The 18,606-nt window shown below is 38.7% G+C and overlaps 1 protein-coding gene across 1 annotated transcript in view; it reads left to right on the top strand.

Moving 5' to 3' along the window:
* Positions 1 to 4,919: 4,919 nt before the first annotated feature.
* Positions 4,920 to 18,606, top strand: part of ZC3H3 (zinc finger CCCH-type containing 3) — a 3,466,749-nt gene continuing 3,453,062 nt past the window's right edge. The window contains exon 1 of the mRNA XM_044067335.1: positions 4,920 to 5,044. Within this exon, the coding sequence (XP_043923270.1) occupies positions 4,999 to 5,044 (46 nt within the window). The 5' untranslated portion in view covers positions 4,920 to 4,998. The remainder of the gene's footprint in view (positions 5,045 to 18,606) is intronic.

Raw genomic sequence — 18,606 nt, forward strand, 5'->3', positions numbered from 1 at the left:
TTCAGCAGCTCAGCTAGATACTGTAATACCTGAGGCAAATTCAGTTTTCTAGGGTCCTGGCCTTTTTTCTCATTCCAAGAGCAAAACCGTTTCCATTTTGCGGAGTAAGCCTTTCTAGTAGATGGCCTTCTGGCCTCCAAAATGACATCCTGCACCTCTTTGGGGAGTAGGGTCTGTTGTGGTGTTAAAGAATTTTCCATGCAGCGAGATTGAGTGTTTTCAGCTGATTGTGAAGAGTTTTGTAGCTGTGCTGAGTCAGCAGAAGAGGCATTAGAGGTAGGGGCCAGGGAGGAGTATGTGTTAGGCTCCTCAGGAGTGGGTACCAGTGTTGTCTTGGCCAGTCTGGAGCAATCAGTATCATCTTCAGTCTGTCTGCTCTTGCTTTCAAGAGCACCTTGGGCAGAACAGGCAGAGGTGGGAAAGCGTAAACTGTCCATGCTGTCCAACTGAATGAAAGGGCGTCCACTCTCCAGGCCTTTGGATGAAAGGTCCTTGAACAAAACTTTTCCAATTGATGATTCCTGTGGGAGGTGAAGAGATCTATGTCTGGCCTCCCCCACGCTTGGATTATCTTTGTAAACACTTGAGGATGCAACTTCCATTCATGTGGATCTGTCATATTTCTGCTTAGATTGTCTGCCAGCGTGTTTTCCAAGCCTGGCAAGTACTGTGCTTGAAGTTCGATTTGCCATTCCACAGCCAAGTTCCAAAGTGTCATGGCTAGTCTGCACAGGGGGTATGAATGTGTTCCTCCTTGTTTGTTTATGTACCACATTACTGTGGTGTTGTCTGTTCTTATCAATAATTGTCCTGGATGCAGGAGGTCCTTGAAAGCTGTAATTGCATTTATCACTGCTAGCATTTCTTTTTGATTGATGTGAAGGTGCTTTTCCTTTTGGGACCATTTGCCCTGAATGCACCTGTCTGTCATGTGCGCCCCCCCAGGCGTAATCTGAGGCGTCTGTTGTGATGGCTTGATTTGCTTGAGGCTTGCAGAATGGGAGACCTGTGTTTGTTTGACATGCTTGGGCCCACCATAGAAATTCCTTTTGCAAACATGGAATTATTGGTATTATTGTTTCCAAACTGTGGCTGTGTTGAGACCATAGGCTTTTTAGGTACCATTGAAGTTTCCTCATATGCAACTTTGCACACAGGATTAAAAGAATGCAAGATGCCATGAAGCCCAGAGCCTGCAGGATTTTCCTTGCAGTAAGCCTGGTACAATTTGCTAGTGTTTTGAAGTACTGAGTTAGTTGCCCCTGTTTTTCTGGCGTAAGATAGGCCATCTGGGTGTTTGTGTCCAAGTTGGCACCCAGGAAAGTTATTTTCTGAGATGGTGTTAGCCTGGATTTCTCTTTGTTGATTGTGTATCCCAGAGAATTCAGTAACCGTGTTGCATAAGCCAGATGTTCCAGAAGTATGTGCTTGCTGTCTGCTTGGATCAGGCAGTCATCCAAATAAGGGTAAATTTGTATCCCTTGAAGTCTGCAATAGGCAATTACTGATGCCAGGCATTTCGTGAATACTCTGGGCGCAGTAGATAAGCCAAAGGGCAATGCAGAGAATTGATAGTGGATTAAACCTGCAAGAAATCTGAGGTATCTTCTGCAGCTTTGTCTGATTGGGACATGCAGGTATGCCTTCTTGAGGTCCAATGTTACCAGCCAAAACTCCTTGCCCAGCATGGGAAGAAGCTGCTGTAATGTGAGCATGTTGAATTTTGGTACGAGTAAGAATGTGTTTAGGATGGATAAATCCAAAACGGGTCTCCAGTCGGTTCCTTTCCTTGGTACCAGAAATAGCCTGGAATAAAAACCTTGACCTTGTTCATGAGTAGGTACCTCTTGAATAGCTTTCATGTCTATGAGCTTTGAAATTTGTAGTTGTGCCTCTGCCCTTTGATTGTGTGGCAGGTTTGGCATGCCTCTCATTTTTGGGAGATTGTGAAAATGAAATCTGTAGCCTCTGTTTATTGACCTTGTTCGTGAGTAGGTACCTCTTGAATAGCTTTCATGTCTATGAGCTTTGAAATTTGTAGTTGTGCCTCTGCCCTTTGATTGTGTGGCAGGTTTGTCATGCCTCTCATTTTTGGGAGATTGTGAAAATGAAATCTGTAGCCTCTGTTTATAACGTCCAGGATCCATTTGTCTGTTGTGACAATATGCCAAGTTCTTGTAAATAATGCCAGCTTTCCTCCCAAGGGTGCTGCCAGCTGAGACTTGCTTGGCATGGAAAGGAGGAAGTCATTGGGTTTGTTTCCTGTATTGCTGTGCACTGTTTTCGCCACCTCTTGGTGCTGGAGTTTGCCATTGCCTGCCTCTATATGATCCTTGTGATTGCCCTCTGCCCCTAGTGCGCCTGTATCTACCTCTTTGGGGCTTGTCTGTGGCTGGAAAGGACCAGTTTTTAGAAGGCCAATTTCTGCTAAAATGTGGTGGTTGAACCTGTAGAGAAGCTTTGACAGTTTGCATAGATATGGCTTTTTCTTCCATTTTCCGTAGTATCTCCTCAGCATTAGTACCAAATAGCACATCCTTTTGTAAAGGAGCATCTAGTAGTTTAGCTTTCACATGATCAGGCAAGATTTGTTCCCTAAGCCATGCATGTCTACGAATGACTGATCCTGTAACAGCAGCTCTACTTGAGGCCTCTAGGGCATCATAGCCACATTGTAAGGTGTGCTTACCCACTTGTTCTGCACTATGCATCATATCCTGCAACTCCTTCAAATCTGGTTGTTCAGGTTAAGACATTTTATTTCTTAATTGTGATAACAGAAACTGGTGATATTTAAGCATATGAAACTGACAATTCAAGGCCCTCATGGCTAGGGTGGCCGAGGTATATACCTTTTTTCCCCACCTTTCTAAGGATCTTGACTCTCTTTCGGAAGGTAGTGGATTCTTAGCAGTAGAGGCCTTCATTCCCTTGGGGCCTTGAGAAATGGTTTCAGGGTCAGCATTATGGCTTTTGTAAAGAAACTGGTGAGAGTTAGGAACTCTGTAGTACCTATCAGGCTTGACTGGGGCAGGAGGCAGGGAATCCAGATTAAGGCAAGCCTCCGAATAAACATCATCAAGTACGTCCAAGACAGGAGGTATCGCCAGAGGTCTGTGTTGAGGTAACAAAAGAAATTCCCTAAAGTCTTTTCTTGGAATCAGAAAAGTCTTGGCCTTCCCAATGGAAGTGTTCCCTCAAGGTGTGCAAGATTTCCCCAAAAGAAAACTCCTCAGGAGGAGATACAGAAGGAATGGACTGCTCTGCATCAGAATCTTCAAAAGGGGAGTAAGAGTGTTCCTCTACATCAGAATGTTCTGAAAAAATGGAGCCTTGATCAGAAGAGGGAGAATCTTCCTCCACTCTGGATCTCTTGTCTGGAGGGGGTTGGGAACTCCTGATAAGAGTAATTAAATCCTCAGCCATTTTAAGCATCTGCTTTTTAGGCATGGGGCCTGGGGATGGGCCCTGTGCAACAGGCCTCTTGGGATGCCTGGCTGATTTGGACTTAGTAAAGGCCTTAATGGAAAAGGAAGATGACGGTCTAAAAACACCATGGGTGGAAGTGGACCTGTCCACATTAGGAGGCTCAACGCTCACAGTGGCTTCGGTGGTTGTAGTCTGGGTATGGGCCGAGGTACCTGCGGTCTCGGTTACAGAAGACACCACCAAAGAAGTGTCGTCGGTAGTCAGGGACTGCATAGGCGTCGCGCTGAGAACCGGACTACGTGTAGCCAGTTTTGGCGTGGTGTCGGTGGGGACCGCGGACCTCGCGTGTCAGTCCTTGTGTTTTTTGGACAAAACGGTAGTCGGAGTCTCCGACGACATTTTATAATCAAAGGCTTTACCAAAAAAGTGTTGGGCGAACTCCGCCCGACGCTTAATAGTGCGTTTATTGAAAGTAGTGCAAAAGCGACAGCCCGAGACGTCGTGGTCTGGGCCTAAACAAGGTATGCAGAGGGAATGGAAATCCTTATGCGGTATTTACTTCCCACAAGAAATACAATTGTTAACTTTTTCTGACATCGGTCTGAGGCAAGAAAAGTTTCCCCAACGGGGTACTTAGCTTTAATGAAGACTTCAGTTTCCAATTTTTCGTAAATTCAGGAGCTGGCCGACCGGCACTTGCGAACTGCTTCTGCTTCGGGCACCTCGCGGCAAAAAAGACTGAAGAAAATGGCGTCGGCTGTCTCTCATATACCCCTGCCTCACTGACGTCAGGAAAGAAAGCGACAGCAGCCGACGCCGGACCTAGACTTTGGAATTCGGCCGACCGAAGACCCGCCTGACGGCAGAGAACCCATCTGTGATTACTGCAGCTGTATGCACGATGAACATCATGGAGCCCTACATATTTTCCCTAGCCACTTATTCCATTGTTTTCTCAAGTCTTCACTGTGTTGCCTAAAAGTTATCTTCTAGCATTTTACATGACCAACGTATTTCTGTTTTTAGTGGAGTCTCCCTCTGACGTAGATTCTATTAATAACTGTATTGGTTTAGGTCTTTCTTCAAAAATGTTCACCCTGTAGAATTTCTTTATGCGTTGGGCCAATATCGTAAAACTCTACTCGTTTGTTTCAATTAAGTTCTTCTCAGATAACTTCCAAGTTCTTAACAATATATTATATGTTCCCAGTCGCTAAGTATGCGGTACAACTAACAGCAAGCCAATTCAGAGAGCGAAAAAAGACCTGATAAAGTCTGCACAACGCAGATTACTGGATTCTATCTGAACAACAATTTTGTTGGGAAAAGCAAATTACTGACAATGATGTATCCTGTACGAAATGCATCACTTTAGTTGTACGCTTATTATGCGTAAACGATAAGAGACATAACACAGTTTACCATCACAAAAATTATTCCGGTTTTAAAACATTAACATACGTTAAAGGTTCCCACCAGTACAAATTAACTTTGTATTTTCCAGTACGTATGGTAGTCGTCGTTGGCACTTTTTGATGATGTGCTTTGAGCGCCACTGTTTGTACTGTCATGGAGGATAGCGAAGCTCTTCGTAGGCAAATACAACTTCTTGAAGGCGAGTGGGTTTTAAAATAAGTTATTTTGCGATCACGTTTCTGTTTCACCCGTTGCTTAACTAGTTTTTTTTTATATTTACAGTACTACTTGTTATTGATAGCATTTCGTTGAAGTATGACATGTTAATTGAGCTATTCATTACATCAATTCTAATATTTACACTTGTTTATTTTTAGTAGGTTATAGTAGTTATATGTAATGTATTTTACAAATTTCTGTTAAACAGTCGATTTTGAAACTTTCTCACCTACAATTTGCTGCGGCAAGTATAACTGATTATTATTATTAGTAGTAGCATTCACTGTACATCCTAGAGCTTTGGATTATCTTGACAGTGACAACACATGAGAAGCTTATTTTGGGCAAGCCTTTAAAAATGCTTACATAATGTCAAACTGCAACATACCGCCGTTATTTAAACATAGAGGCTGTCAAGATATTATGCAGTGATATAGTGTCTTGCTGTACTGTTCATCAGTAGTTTATTTATTTACCAAGGAAATTCCAACTGGGCACAGGTCCTTTTTCAGTGGAGGCTCCGGGAGAAAAGCTCCACAGAACAATAGATGAGCAACAGAGTACGTGAACAATTGAATATACATACAATAACAAATAATGCATGCAGCAAACATTAGCTATACATACAATATGAAACATAGTAATGAACAGATGTACCCATATCTAGCTAAAGGCTAGGAATAAATGTAGTTGTAGGAAGCACAGCAGTAATAGGGTATATGGTCATAACTTAGCGGTTTGGTCGATTTTGAAGCATTGAAAGATACCTGTAGTAAGGTATATCTCTCAAGAGTATGTCATTAAGATGGACGTTCCTCTTTTGAGGTCTTAAACATTCATGCCCTTAAGTTCCACATCGAAAGGTTCTGTCATGCATTCACTTTTAGCAATTTTTTAACTGATGTCCTTGGTAAATAGAACTGAATCATCCTAATTCATTAAAATAACCATTATGTAATTAAAATATCACATTTTAATCATTCTACAGGCTTGCTAGTTGAAGTTGTTGGTAAGTCTTTTAAAAGTGTTCCACTTTTTTCCACATCATGAGATATAGTTTTCCTATTTTTGAAGGTGGAAGGTTGAGCGCTATGCACTAAGGTAATGTTTACATCTCCCTGATGTCTCCTAGCTGATGGGTGTCCCCTGTAAAACTCGCATTAATGCACACAGTCATCAGTTCCTTGTGTATAAATTGTAAGCATATTGAGTGTCATGCAGATGATGGCAGGGAATTAAACATAAGGACTCCAGTCCAAGAAAGGATGCGAGGCAGGGAAGTATCAGTACTATGTTTATACACTGTCTGTCAAAGATCTATTGTTGCAGTGAGCATTTCAAATAAATGCACTGTTTTGTGGGAGGATTTATTATAGCTATAAATTCAGTAAATGGGCAGAATCCATGCAGTCTATATGATGAGATGCCAGTGTGGGACAGCTAAGTCAACATTCCTTGTAGTACTGCCCCCTAAAGTTTGATCTCTTCCTTGTTCGGGCATTTAGCTTGTTTTGTTTGGTAGATGGTGGGTGGATGGCTTCCTTTTATAACTTCACTTATGTCTTCGGCTGGTGCCTTTTTCTAAAAGTAAGCAGCAAGTGTGAGCAGCTGTTTTTTTATTTCTCATCTCCTGCAGAATAGTCTGTTTCGCTCTGTGCCACATTTTAATTTTATTACATGTAGAAAATGGAAAAGTAACTTGGGCTGCTTATATTTGAATGTTTTCAACTTTTAATTGTATACATTTGCCTTGACTAAGTTTTCATTGAAATCAACACAAAGCCAGATATATTCTACAAATCTAAAGCACTCTTATAACTCAAACGTCACTTTTTCAAATAACAGATTCTGCTTCTGTCCATTCTACTCTATTGCTAATCTGTAATACCCAGCATTACCAAACAAAAAACAAAACAAAAAAAAAAACAAAGGTTAGAAAACATTTGCAACAAAGTTGTCAGTTTTGAAGCAAATGCACAAAATGGAACACATCATTGTCTGCCCCCCCCCCAAAAAAAATTAAAACTGGTTCTAGCTGAACCACCTAGTTACACTCAGCCAATTAAAACTTGTCCCCAAAATATTCTACATGTTGTTGTTGTTGTTGTTGTCTTTCGGCTTTTCCCGGTTAGGGGTCGCCACAGCGGAACTCCGGTCCGCTAATGATTGGCAGTAGATTTTCATGAACGAGGTGCCAGCTCGACGTTCAACCTTCAATGAAGGCACGCTCATTTACGCATGTCTTTCGAACACCCACCCACCCGCCGCGAGGACATGCAGACTACATAAACTCAGTAATTGCCTAAGCTCATCCTCTCCTGTGGACATGCATATCTTAGGTGGACACTTGAATTCACAAACACAAAAACCTTCTATAGCTAAATCCAACAACTGATATGAAGACTATATTCTGGCCAAATTATGGAACACTATACCCCTGCCATTAGAAGTAAAACAAATCAACATAATGAAAACTTTCTTGGTCTCTATAACTAGTCCTTCCCTTGCATTTTCACTTTCTCGTGACTTCAATAGTACATGCTCCCTCTGCCATATAATACATCACTCTTACTACTTAGTACTTTTGTATACTTATTCCAGCAATCCCACCTCCTTGACTCTCTCTCTCTCTCTCTCTCTCTCTCACTACCTAATAATCAGCACAGCTTTCCCTAAAATCCCATCTCTTTGCTTCCTGTTGCCACATTAATACCCACTATATTTTCAGGCAGATTGATATGCCTGAAATAATGAAGGAACTGCTGGATGTCCAATGGAGATTTTTTTTTAAGTGTCCAGATTAAGCACCTTTATCTAGATAAATACCAGACTACTTCTGAATTCTGAAGAAGTCTGGTATTTATCTGGACAAAAAAGTTTAATATCTGCATATTTTTTTTTCCTATTGGACATCTAGTGTTTTTTTTTTTTTTACTGTTGTATTGTTGTTTGGTTTTGTTTTCTTACTACTCTAGTTCCAGTTCACTGCTATTTTTCCATATTTAAAATAATAACTTTTATTGCATTTTTATATTGCTGTAGTATTAATTGTGGAGCTTTTCTCCATGGGCCTTCACTGATAATAGGCTTTTGTTCAGTTGGACTGTTGCAGTTAACAAGTGTCATTCAGTACATTTTTATTACGTTCATGTGATATTTGCCTTAACATGCATCTGGCATGACAACGTAAGTATGTACTTCAGTGCAATTAAATTAATGCTACCTTTAGCTTGGTCACGGCTGAGAATGGTTCTTAGACTAGCCTACTTATCAAGATAAAGAAAATAAGACATTGACATCTTTCATTTATGAGCTATGTGCATATGTCTTTTAGTATGTGGTGCTTTTACTATTATTCAGAGCTGTATATGCATGTCATAGTCAATTAAGATGGTGGTGTCTTTTTAAAGTAAAGCTGACGGAGCCAGCAGCTGTACATCTTATAGTAGTCTTTTTTTTATTTTATTTTGTTGTATATTTTTAATTTTTTGCATTTTTAGAAAATGGTATTTTACATGGTGTCAGAAATGATTGATAATTTCTTTTTTTTTTTTTTTTTTTAAGAAAGGTGTAGCTAAATGTCTCCAAGCAGGGTAGTTTATCTGAAAACTTGAGTGAGAAGCCTGAAAAGATGCAGTTTGCTGCATTCTGTATGTTACAGAGATAAAATTGTAGGAAATTTTGTATAACGTAAAAGAGAGAGAGAAAATTGCAATGATGAGACAGAAGTCTTGACTTGTACATTACTACTTTCTTGGTTCACAATATTTGCTATTTGTTGTTAGTTAGAACGTAAGATCTGACCGAAAGTATTGATTAAGTTACTGAATTAAAGAATTAAACCAGATACTGTGACTTAGTTTTACAATGTTGTCTTGACCCAAAGAATCATGTATGTGATATAAGAAATAATCATATGATTGGCTGATTGCTGCGTGATGGATATTTAACATTAAAGCAGATGTTCTCTGTAGAGAGAGGGAGAGATGCTAGAGGATATTGTAAAGGTTGATACTAAATTTTCAACTGTTCTGTCATTAAATGAGCTGTGAGAGTTATGGGAAGCATGAAAAGCATAAGGAAGTTGTTTTTTTAAGTTCTACATCAGGTGTGGTTATAAGCCTAATTAAAAGTGATTTTTAGCAGTTAATTAGGAGTGTAGAAACAATGACTTTTGGAAGTAATTTTGCTTAATTCTTTAAAATGAACATAACTAATTTACAACCAAAAATATTATTTATTCACTGGGTAGGTTGGCTGGTCTAGGGGCATTTTTACCTGCTACGTGAATGTCAAGGTGGGAGTTTGTATTTTCATTTCAGATTAGAATAAATACTTAAGATGATTAAAAAGACAGCAGATGAAGAGTACAGTGCATACGGTTTTCATTACTGGATGTCAGTAATGAGACAATATGTCCAAGGTATGGGAGCTTTTGGGTTAGTAAGATGGACGGGGATGTTAAGAGCAAATGTAGACAGAGTCCTAATCGAGGTATGGTGTTCAGAGATTCTACAAATAGAAAACAAACCAGTCCGTTTGTCCAAGTTGGATTACAGTGAGTTATTCATTCTTGTTATGTTCTGGAGTTACAGAACAGAGCCATGACTACAACTGTGGAAAGCTAGTATGCATACTGAATATCTGCTCTGGCAGTATCTGCAGAATAGCTCTGTTGTAGGTGTTTTCTGTCTTTTGTGGATGAGGTTTTGTAATGTTGGGCAGTATAAATGAACAGTATAATGCATGTAGCACCATCATAAGTGACTCCTTAATTTAAAGGAACAAACTTTTTGTTTTCTCCTGACTTAAACATGTCCAACTTTGAATATGATACTGTTAAATGTTATGTTTGGAGGAAAATTCCACAAGTGTCCTAGATCTTCCGTAGAAATTTGAAGATATGTTAGTTTCACGACTCAGCATTGGAATATTATTTTTAACATTTTTTTAATTATTGGCAAAGCATACCCAGTGACTGGAAAAGTCACTGTTATTACAGTAAACATAAGTCATTGTCCTACAGTAGGATCAATTAAAAACTTAGGAAGTTATTGATTTTTATTACTGTATTTTTTATTTTTGTTTGTACTATTTAACATATTGTGTTTGATAGTTTTATGAGATGATACTTGTACTGTAATCAGTTTTATTTAGGTTCTTTAGTATTTCTGGTTGCGTTTCATTTACAATATGGAGTTAGTGTTATTTTCTGTTTAAAGTTTTGCTCTTTTGTTTAAAATGTGATGTAGGGGAAAAAAAAAGACAAAAGATGTACAAAAGTCAAGAACAATTATGCATGTAAGTTTACTATGACATGCCAGGAGAATACTGTGTGAGACTAAATTTAATAAAATGCTAATTATTGATCCTGTGTAGACAATTTGCCATTGCTATTGTAGCTGTTGCTTTCAAAAGCATATTCTGTTTAGACCAATTCACAATATAATATAGTCTTCCTCAGCAAACCTCATTTCTTAATTGTGAACTTTGTGTTTAAAATAGTTTGTTGTTGTCCCCGTAACAGTTAGTCGTTCATGTCTTTGAGGTAATAAACGTGCTTTTATGTAAAATTGGATTAGAAGAAGCTGGCCTTTAACTTGATTAAAAATGGAGTTCCAATTGGCTGAAGTTAATATGTCAGTTGCCATTGTCTCCCAATTGTTATTTTAAATGTGGGCTTTAGAAGAGGTAGTACTTCCTGGTCTTGTGTGTGTGTGTGTGTGTGTGTGTGTGTGTGTGTGTGTGTGTGTGTGTATATATTTACAGTTTGATAACCGGGGAAGTCCACTGGGCCCGAAAGCCCGTTTTCAGTGGAGGCCCGGGGAGAAAAGCTCCATATTACAAACACATTGCACACTTAATGCTCCATATTCCTAAACACATTGCACACTTAATTTTATTTTTACTTGTTTGTAAATTGTTTTTTATACACTTGTATTGTTAGCATAGAAGAAAAAAATGCGTAGATATGAAATGCAAATGAAGTAATATGAATAGTAATATATATATATATATATATATATAATATCTATAGGCAATTCTAATTCTGCATCATAGGTCAAAACATCATTTGCTCACCCAGTGCCTGTGACAGACTACTCTGCAGGAAATCTTTAGTTGCCAACTCATTACACTCACAGAAAATGTGTTCCGTATTACTTCTTTCTTCCCCATCACACCTCCAACATTTGCTGTCTACTTGAGGAGAAATTCTTTGGAGTGTACACTGGGTATAAAAATATCTGTGCAAACCCTTCCAAGCTGGGACCTTAAATCTTTTACACCTTGTGGCATATTATTTCTTTGAGTTTCTTATCCAGTCTCTTTTCCAAATACTTTCTAACCTCATCTGATTGATTCTTACAGTTATAATGCAATCTTTTATATGCTCTATTAATTATTCCTTTTCAGCAGCAGCTTTTTGTTCTAGATAAAAACACTACCAGTGCTGGTCTTTCACATAGGATCCCCATATTTCTTTCTCTGTGCCTATACTCTGCCTTCTCTATCAGGGACTGATATCAATCTATAGCCTACAGTCCAAGTAAATTCTTGGCTTCTCTAATAATTTGTTGCTAATACCTTGGTTCTTTTGCCCGTTTTCTCCAATAAATTCCAGGCCATCTTGCCTGTTGCCTCTATCCCTAATTGCAGTCATCCGTATTGGCAGAATCTCCTTTCTGCATTCCCATGTTGGCTTCATTCTTGGACTATTTTTGTTACTTTAAATAAACATACAGAAAATTTTATATTCATATTCTTTTTTAGGAATCTGTATCCAAAATCCCAGTATCTTCTTGTTTCTGTCAACAGCTTCTCCTCTTGTTGATAAAAATATGCCTGATCTGTTTGTAAAATTAAAGGGACTAAAACATTTTAACTGTTTGTATCATGCTATCCATATCCTTGTAACAGAGCTTCCAGTTTCTCAATTTTTGTATTATCTTTTGTTTAGTCTCTTGCCACATATCCTTAGCTACCACACCAGAATTATTTTATCCATACTCCTAAGTAGTTCTTTTTACCATGTCCCCATAAATATGGATAGTGCTGAACCAATTTGTGAGTATATAATTTATAGCTATTGTGTGTGTTTTTGTGTCCAAAAAAGATTTTAAACTGCTTTAAAATGTTGCACAGCCCTGAAATGTCATTTTCTGTCTTTTATCAATTATAAAGTAATGTTGTTTGCAAATAGAGCCAGCTTTTCTTGACTGACTACCATACCAATTATATCCTTGAATTTCTGAATCCCTTATGTTTTTTGCCAACAGTTCTAAATCTAATGCAAATAACAAAGGGGAAAGAGGACACACCTGCCTGGTGACACACCTGCCTGGTTCCTCTTCTCAAACAGAACTTATCAGAGAGGAACCTACCCACTTTAATTTTCACCTTTTATTCCTCATATGTCTTCCTAATCAGCCTTATAATTTTATCAGGGAATACAAATGCTTCCATTAACTCTCAGCATACTCTGTCAAATGCTTTCTCTGCATTGAGACCCACCAACAGCAGAGGTATTTTCTTAAATTCAGCTTCCCTCTGGATCATCAGTGCTCTGTTCAATGGTGTCAAATGTTTAGTTCTACATCACCATTGTTATCTCATCTCCTCATACCCTAACTGTTAGTAATTGAGCCTCATCTACTTGTAACCTTGGCATATTTAATTCTTCTATAAAAATTTCTATTTGTACCGTTTTCTTGATTTCCATATTTCTCTGCTTTATACAGACTTTTATGAAATTTCTAAAATATTTCCAGTATCTTTGCTATAGGTTCATTAAGCTTGGCGACAGCCCTTTCTACTTTCTGTTGCCTCAGTTATTGTACTAAAAGTTTTTGTGTTTTGGAGTTATCAAAAACAGCTGCTTAACAACAATCTTTATAAACTCATGCATATTATTAGAGTAATCCTTTATTTTTTGTTTAGCATTCTGCAATTCCTGTTATTCTTCTGTGAGATTCTCCCATTCTGCAATTCTTTAACTTTTGTCAGTCCCTCTAAATAATTCTTGTTTTTCTTAACTATATCTCTCTCTTTTTATTTCCACCAAAGTTTTAAACTCCATTTCAATTTTATCCCAGTTCCTAGCTATATTAAGTTCATAGGCTCATAGCAGATTACTAGGCTAGTGGCTGTAGAGCCTTTACAAGCCTAGCCATGTTAATCCCATCTATCCTCATATTTTCAGAAGAAATTTATCTCTTTTCTAATATCTAAATAACCCAAGAAGGAAAGACATCCCTGATCAGTATCAGTAAGAAACTAAGGTCCCTCATAAAATCATCCAAGGCTAACTTCGAAAGAATAATAGCCATGGATTCGAAAGGTAACCACAAAGCCTTCTTTAGCTATGTCAAGAATCTAAGTGGCAACTCGCAGATATGTTCTGAGCTAGTGCAAAATAGCACAAAATATACTGAACCTACTGATATTGCCAACATCCTGGCAGATAGATTCATTGACTTCACCCCCTCTCGCCTCCAAAACGGCCCACAACAATACCGAAAAAGTGTAGTGTCCCAGAAATCACAGACGCACAGGTGAAAACAGCCTTTCAAAAGAACAAAAACACAGTGTCATTGGGGCCAGATGGTGTCCCAGGATGTGTCTTGCACGAACTGCAGAACAAACTAACCCCCCCACCTAAACATGCTGTTCAACCTCAGTTTCAATATTTCATGTTTAGGTAAATATATTTTTTTATATATGATATATAAAGTATTTTAGGTGTTGGATTTGTTCTTCATATAAATTCTTCTTTTTTTCATATGAAGTACATTATTATTATATTTAAGTAATGTTTTTGTAATAATTGTCTTATATCGCTGTTTAATTGAATTTTATTGCTTGTTTGAATTAATTGAATAATTGTTTAATTAATACTGTTAAGTATATAAGCTGGATGTATTTGGCTTGTCTAACTGTCTGAGGAAGTGCGAGGATTATTCGCATGAAAGCGCTAACCAGTAAAAGTTTTTTATTCTCCATTTGGTCTGCAGTTGGTACCTTTTTTCATTTTCTTAGTGGTTTGTTTGTTTTTTGGTTTTATGGAGCACATCATCATGGAACTCATCAACAAAGACCTTGGGAACCTCCAAACACTTGACCCAACCCAGTTTGGCTTTTTTAAGGGCAGATCATGCCTGCTAAACCTGGTTGACTTCTTTGCGACAGTCACCAAGGCCATAGACGACGGAAAGGTGGTTCACACAGCCTACCTTGACCTCGCCAAGGCGTTCAACACCAATCTTCACTCGGGTATTATAGAAAAACTCACCAGCCTGAACATAAACCCCTACGATACAAGATGGGTTGCCAACTGGCTTACAGACAGAACTCACACAGTAAGAATATCAGGCTCCAGGTCCGACTCTATACCAGTCACAAGTGGTGTCCCACAAGGCTCGGTCCTGGGACCCCTACTGTTCAGCATATACTTCTCAGAAGTACAGGCAAATACAGGAGGACTATGGCTGACCAAGTTCGCCGATGACTGCAAACTGGGAGCCATAATTGACTCTCTGGATGACATGGACATCCTCCAAAAAGGCCTTACTGGGATGGGCGCCTGGTGTCAAAGTCATGGCCTCAAGCTAAATGCCAAAAAATGCATAGTCATCCCATTTGGGAAAAAGAAAACACCCACAAATTACCACATAGGTTGCAGCCCCCTTAATACAGAAACGTTAATAAGAGATCTGGGGACCCAGGTAGATAGCAATCTCTCCTTTGACAATGATATTGCCAGAGTAGTTAGGAAATCCTTCTTTGTGGCCCATCTAATTACTAAAGGGTTCACATCTAGAAATAAAGAGGTTATAGTGCCCCTCTACTCGTCACTCATCAGACCCATCATAGAGTACAATGCCCCATTTGGGATGTACCTCACAAGACACTTCCAACAGCTGGAAAGACCACAAAAGTACCTCACCAAGAGGATTACTGGCCTCAAACATATGTCCTATGCAGCCCGACTGAAAAAACTCCGGTGGTACTCCGTGGCATATCACTTACTCAGAGGTGATCTCTGCCTTACTTACAAAGCCATGTCAAACTTGGAATTGATGGACATGCTCTACCTAAAGAAATCCAAGTCACTGCGAGCCACGAGCTCTAGTGAGCTAAACCTCGCCACAACAATAAATAGAACACGCTGGAAGGATAAATTCCTGTCACAGAGACTCCCCATGCTTTGGAACAAAATTCCTAACTACATTAGGCAGAGCCCCTCACTAACACTCTTCAAGAGAAACCTTGACGAGTGGATGGGTAACAGAAAATACACCCCTGGGAGTACTTCATTGGCTCTGCTTGACAGAGGCTCAGTTAATTAATCAATGGGGTGGTGAAAGCCGGCACACAATGGCTAGGCTTATAAATGCCCTTGGGCAGATAGTCTAGAACTTACCTATGAACTCTCAAATAATTTCCTGTACTCTTTCTTTAAATTTCCTCTCTTCAGCAGATAGCTGGGAAAGCACCAGTGTCTCATTAACATTTTATTACCCTGTTATTTTTATTTTAGTTCGTTTTTGGATGTGTATCAAAAATTTCAGTTAAATGCACACGTTCCTGTGAAATTCAAGTTCTGTCTAGCCCAGCCCAGTTTTTGTATCTTGGGGATATAAATACATTTTATATATATATATATATATATATATATATATATATATCTAGGGACCTGTCAAATCTTCGAACGCTCAGAATTTTGAACGTTAGATGGTCGAGACCAAATGCTCGAAGATAGTCTTTCAAAGGCACCGTACGGTACAGATAGGGATAATTTCCCTTTTCTGCATTGAAGTGTGGTCTCGGAGTTGGTATATTTAAGTATGGGGGTGTGGGGGGCACATGGGGGCTTGCCCCCCTGCCTACTTTGTTAAAGTGTTTTTTTTTCTGTGTGTTCTTTTTTTTTTTTTTTATGTTCGAACATCCAAATGTCGAACATTTGGTCTCGACCATGCAATGTTTGACTTTTTGGATGTTCGAACATTTAACATAGACCCTATATATATATATAAAATATATGTGTGTATAATATATATATATATATATATATATATATATATATATATAAATATCTATATATGTGTGTGTGTGTGTGTATATATGTATATATATATATATATATATATATATATATATATATATACACATACGCACACACACACACACACATATATATATATATATATATATATATATATATATGTATATATATATATATACACACATATATGATTGATAGGTTCATAGGTAGGTACAAGGCTATCTTCATTAGCACTCTTCAAGAAAAATCTTGATGAGTGGATGGGAAATAGGAAATACACCCCAGGGATCACTTCTGTGTGTCTGTTAGACAGTGGCACAGGAAAATAACTTTCTTGGGTGGTGTAAGCCAGGGAACCTTGTTGGCTAGGCTTATTTAGGCCCTTGGGCCGATAGCCTAGTACCTGCCTATGAACATATATCATCTATAATATATAAAATATGTGTATATTGCCAGCAGCACATGGCTGAACAAGTGGATATTGAATTGGGCTATCAGCCCAGTGAAGGGGCATCTCAGAGTCTCATTTTAAACAACTGTTTAAATTGGAAACTAATCTGCTTTTTGGCTCAGTTCTTTCAGAAACGTTACCTGAGGGGCCTAATAATTGGGGTATGTTTAAAGATTTGTTAAGAGACTTTAAAAATTAACTTTATAGACTCGAGCGTTTGCAGTGGCAACGCCTTCATATGGAGGCTTTCCTGTACCATAAAGTAATACTGAGAGGTTTACGGGTCCTCTGTATGCTTACCTATGGTAATACATATCCTGCTCTTTTGAAACGCTGGCAGCTTCTTTACGTTGAATTGAGCTTTAATTATATGAGGCTTTTAAATGGATTTTTCCCCACATGAGCAAGAATTGAATTTGAAGTTAGAAAAAAATGCAGGCTGAACTTTTTACTAAGTATCTAGAACCACTTTATGTAGCAGAAATTGACAATGTAATGCTCAGTCTTTGCCTATGATGACAGACAACAAATGATAAAGAAAAGGAAGTTAGCGAGAGATGTAGCAGATTTTAGGAGAGGTAATATCTTTGTATGGCCCCATGGATCTGAAGGGGCTGTCAGTGTTTCTGCTAATGTCTCTACTCAGCATGTACAATATACGAGGGCTGAACAGCCACAACTTTCCTCTACTGCTACGATTGATACAGTGCCCCTAATGACTGCTCATGTTATGGATGTCAAATCTACTGGAGCCCGTGATACTAATACCACTACTGTGAATAATTCTCTGCCTCATCCTTTGGCTGGGGCAAGACCCAAAGATAGTCGAGCAGCATATTTGGAACATGTTTTTTAAAATTTTCCAGCCCCTTTCCGGGCACTGCAAGGTACTAGCAAGGGATGGAACTTCACTGTGGGACGGAAGAGGTGCATACTGGCCCTAGAGAATGACGCAACTCCAGAGGAGAGGACAGTTTATCTTCACATGTCTTGACTTCAGAGTAAGTAAGTCTTTTAGATAGAGGGCTTAATTTTGTGCCATCACAAGCGGTTCCACTTGAGTGTATTGTCTGACATTAAATTGTTTTTACAAAATATAGCATTGATGCTAACTTGGTGAGTGCATTAGCATGCCAGCTTTGTTTGTGTACCAGTACTTTCGTTCCACAGTTAACACCTGTGCTCAAACCTTTCTGTAAGACTGTGGAAAAGGAACCACGTGATACTGACTTAAGGAAGTGTAATTTTTATTATTTATCCTCAGGAGGATTTGAAGCACTTCATGTACTTAAAAGTAATGGTGAATTGACTGTAAGACCTGCCGATAAAGTTGGATCCATAGTGGTCCTTGACACAAACTGTTATAATGCTAGTGTGTATGCTATGTTGATTGATGCTTCTACCTATGAAGTTATTAATGAGCATGATTTGCACAAGATTATTGGTATTTAGAGCACTTTATATGAGCTTTTAATGGAACAAGTTCTTGATAAGGGGTTCTATGATTTCATGATGGTCTTGGACCCCTTGATACCAGTTATACATGGCCTCCCTAAGGTGCATAAGTCACTGGTTGACCCACCCCTTCGTCCGATTGTTTCGGGCAGGGTTTGGGCCACAGAATTCATTTCTATTTTTATAGAGCAACAACTTAAGAGACCACTAGACACAGCTGCGGCTGTTCTCAGGGATACTGAGCATTTCCTTAGCATAGTAGGTGCATTTGCAAGAATGCATGGGTCTTTTAGTAATGAAACCATTCTTGTTAGTATGGATATACAGACATTGTTTACAGTCATACCACATGATTTTGGTGTTGCTTCTCTAAAAAATGACTTGATGGAAAATGTTGATTATTCTCCAGAATTAATAGAGTGTATTGGTACTTTAATGGAGTTGGTCCTTTATAACAAAGTTTTTTTATTTAATGATGTAGTTTACAGACAGAGGGTTGGTGTTGCGATGGGCAATTTATGCGCTAACATGTATGCCAATTTTGTACTGGCTGACTGGGAACGCATGGCAGTGC

The sequence above is a fragment of the Protopterus annectens genome, chromosome 3.part1 (assembly GCF_019279795.1).
Source record: "Protopterus annectens isolate FY-2018-M chromosome 3.part1, PAN1.0, whole genome shotgun sequence".
In the NCBI taxonomy this organism is placed as follows: Eukaryota; Metazoa; Chordata; order Ceratodontiformes; family Protopteridae; genus Protopterus; species Protopterus annectens.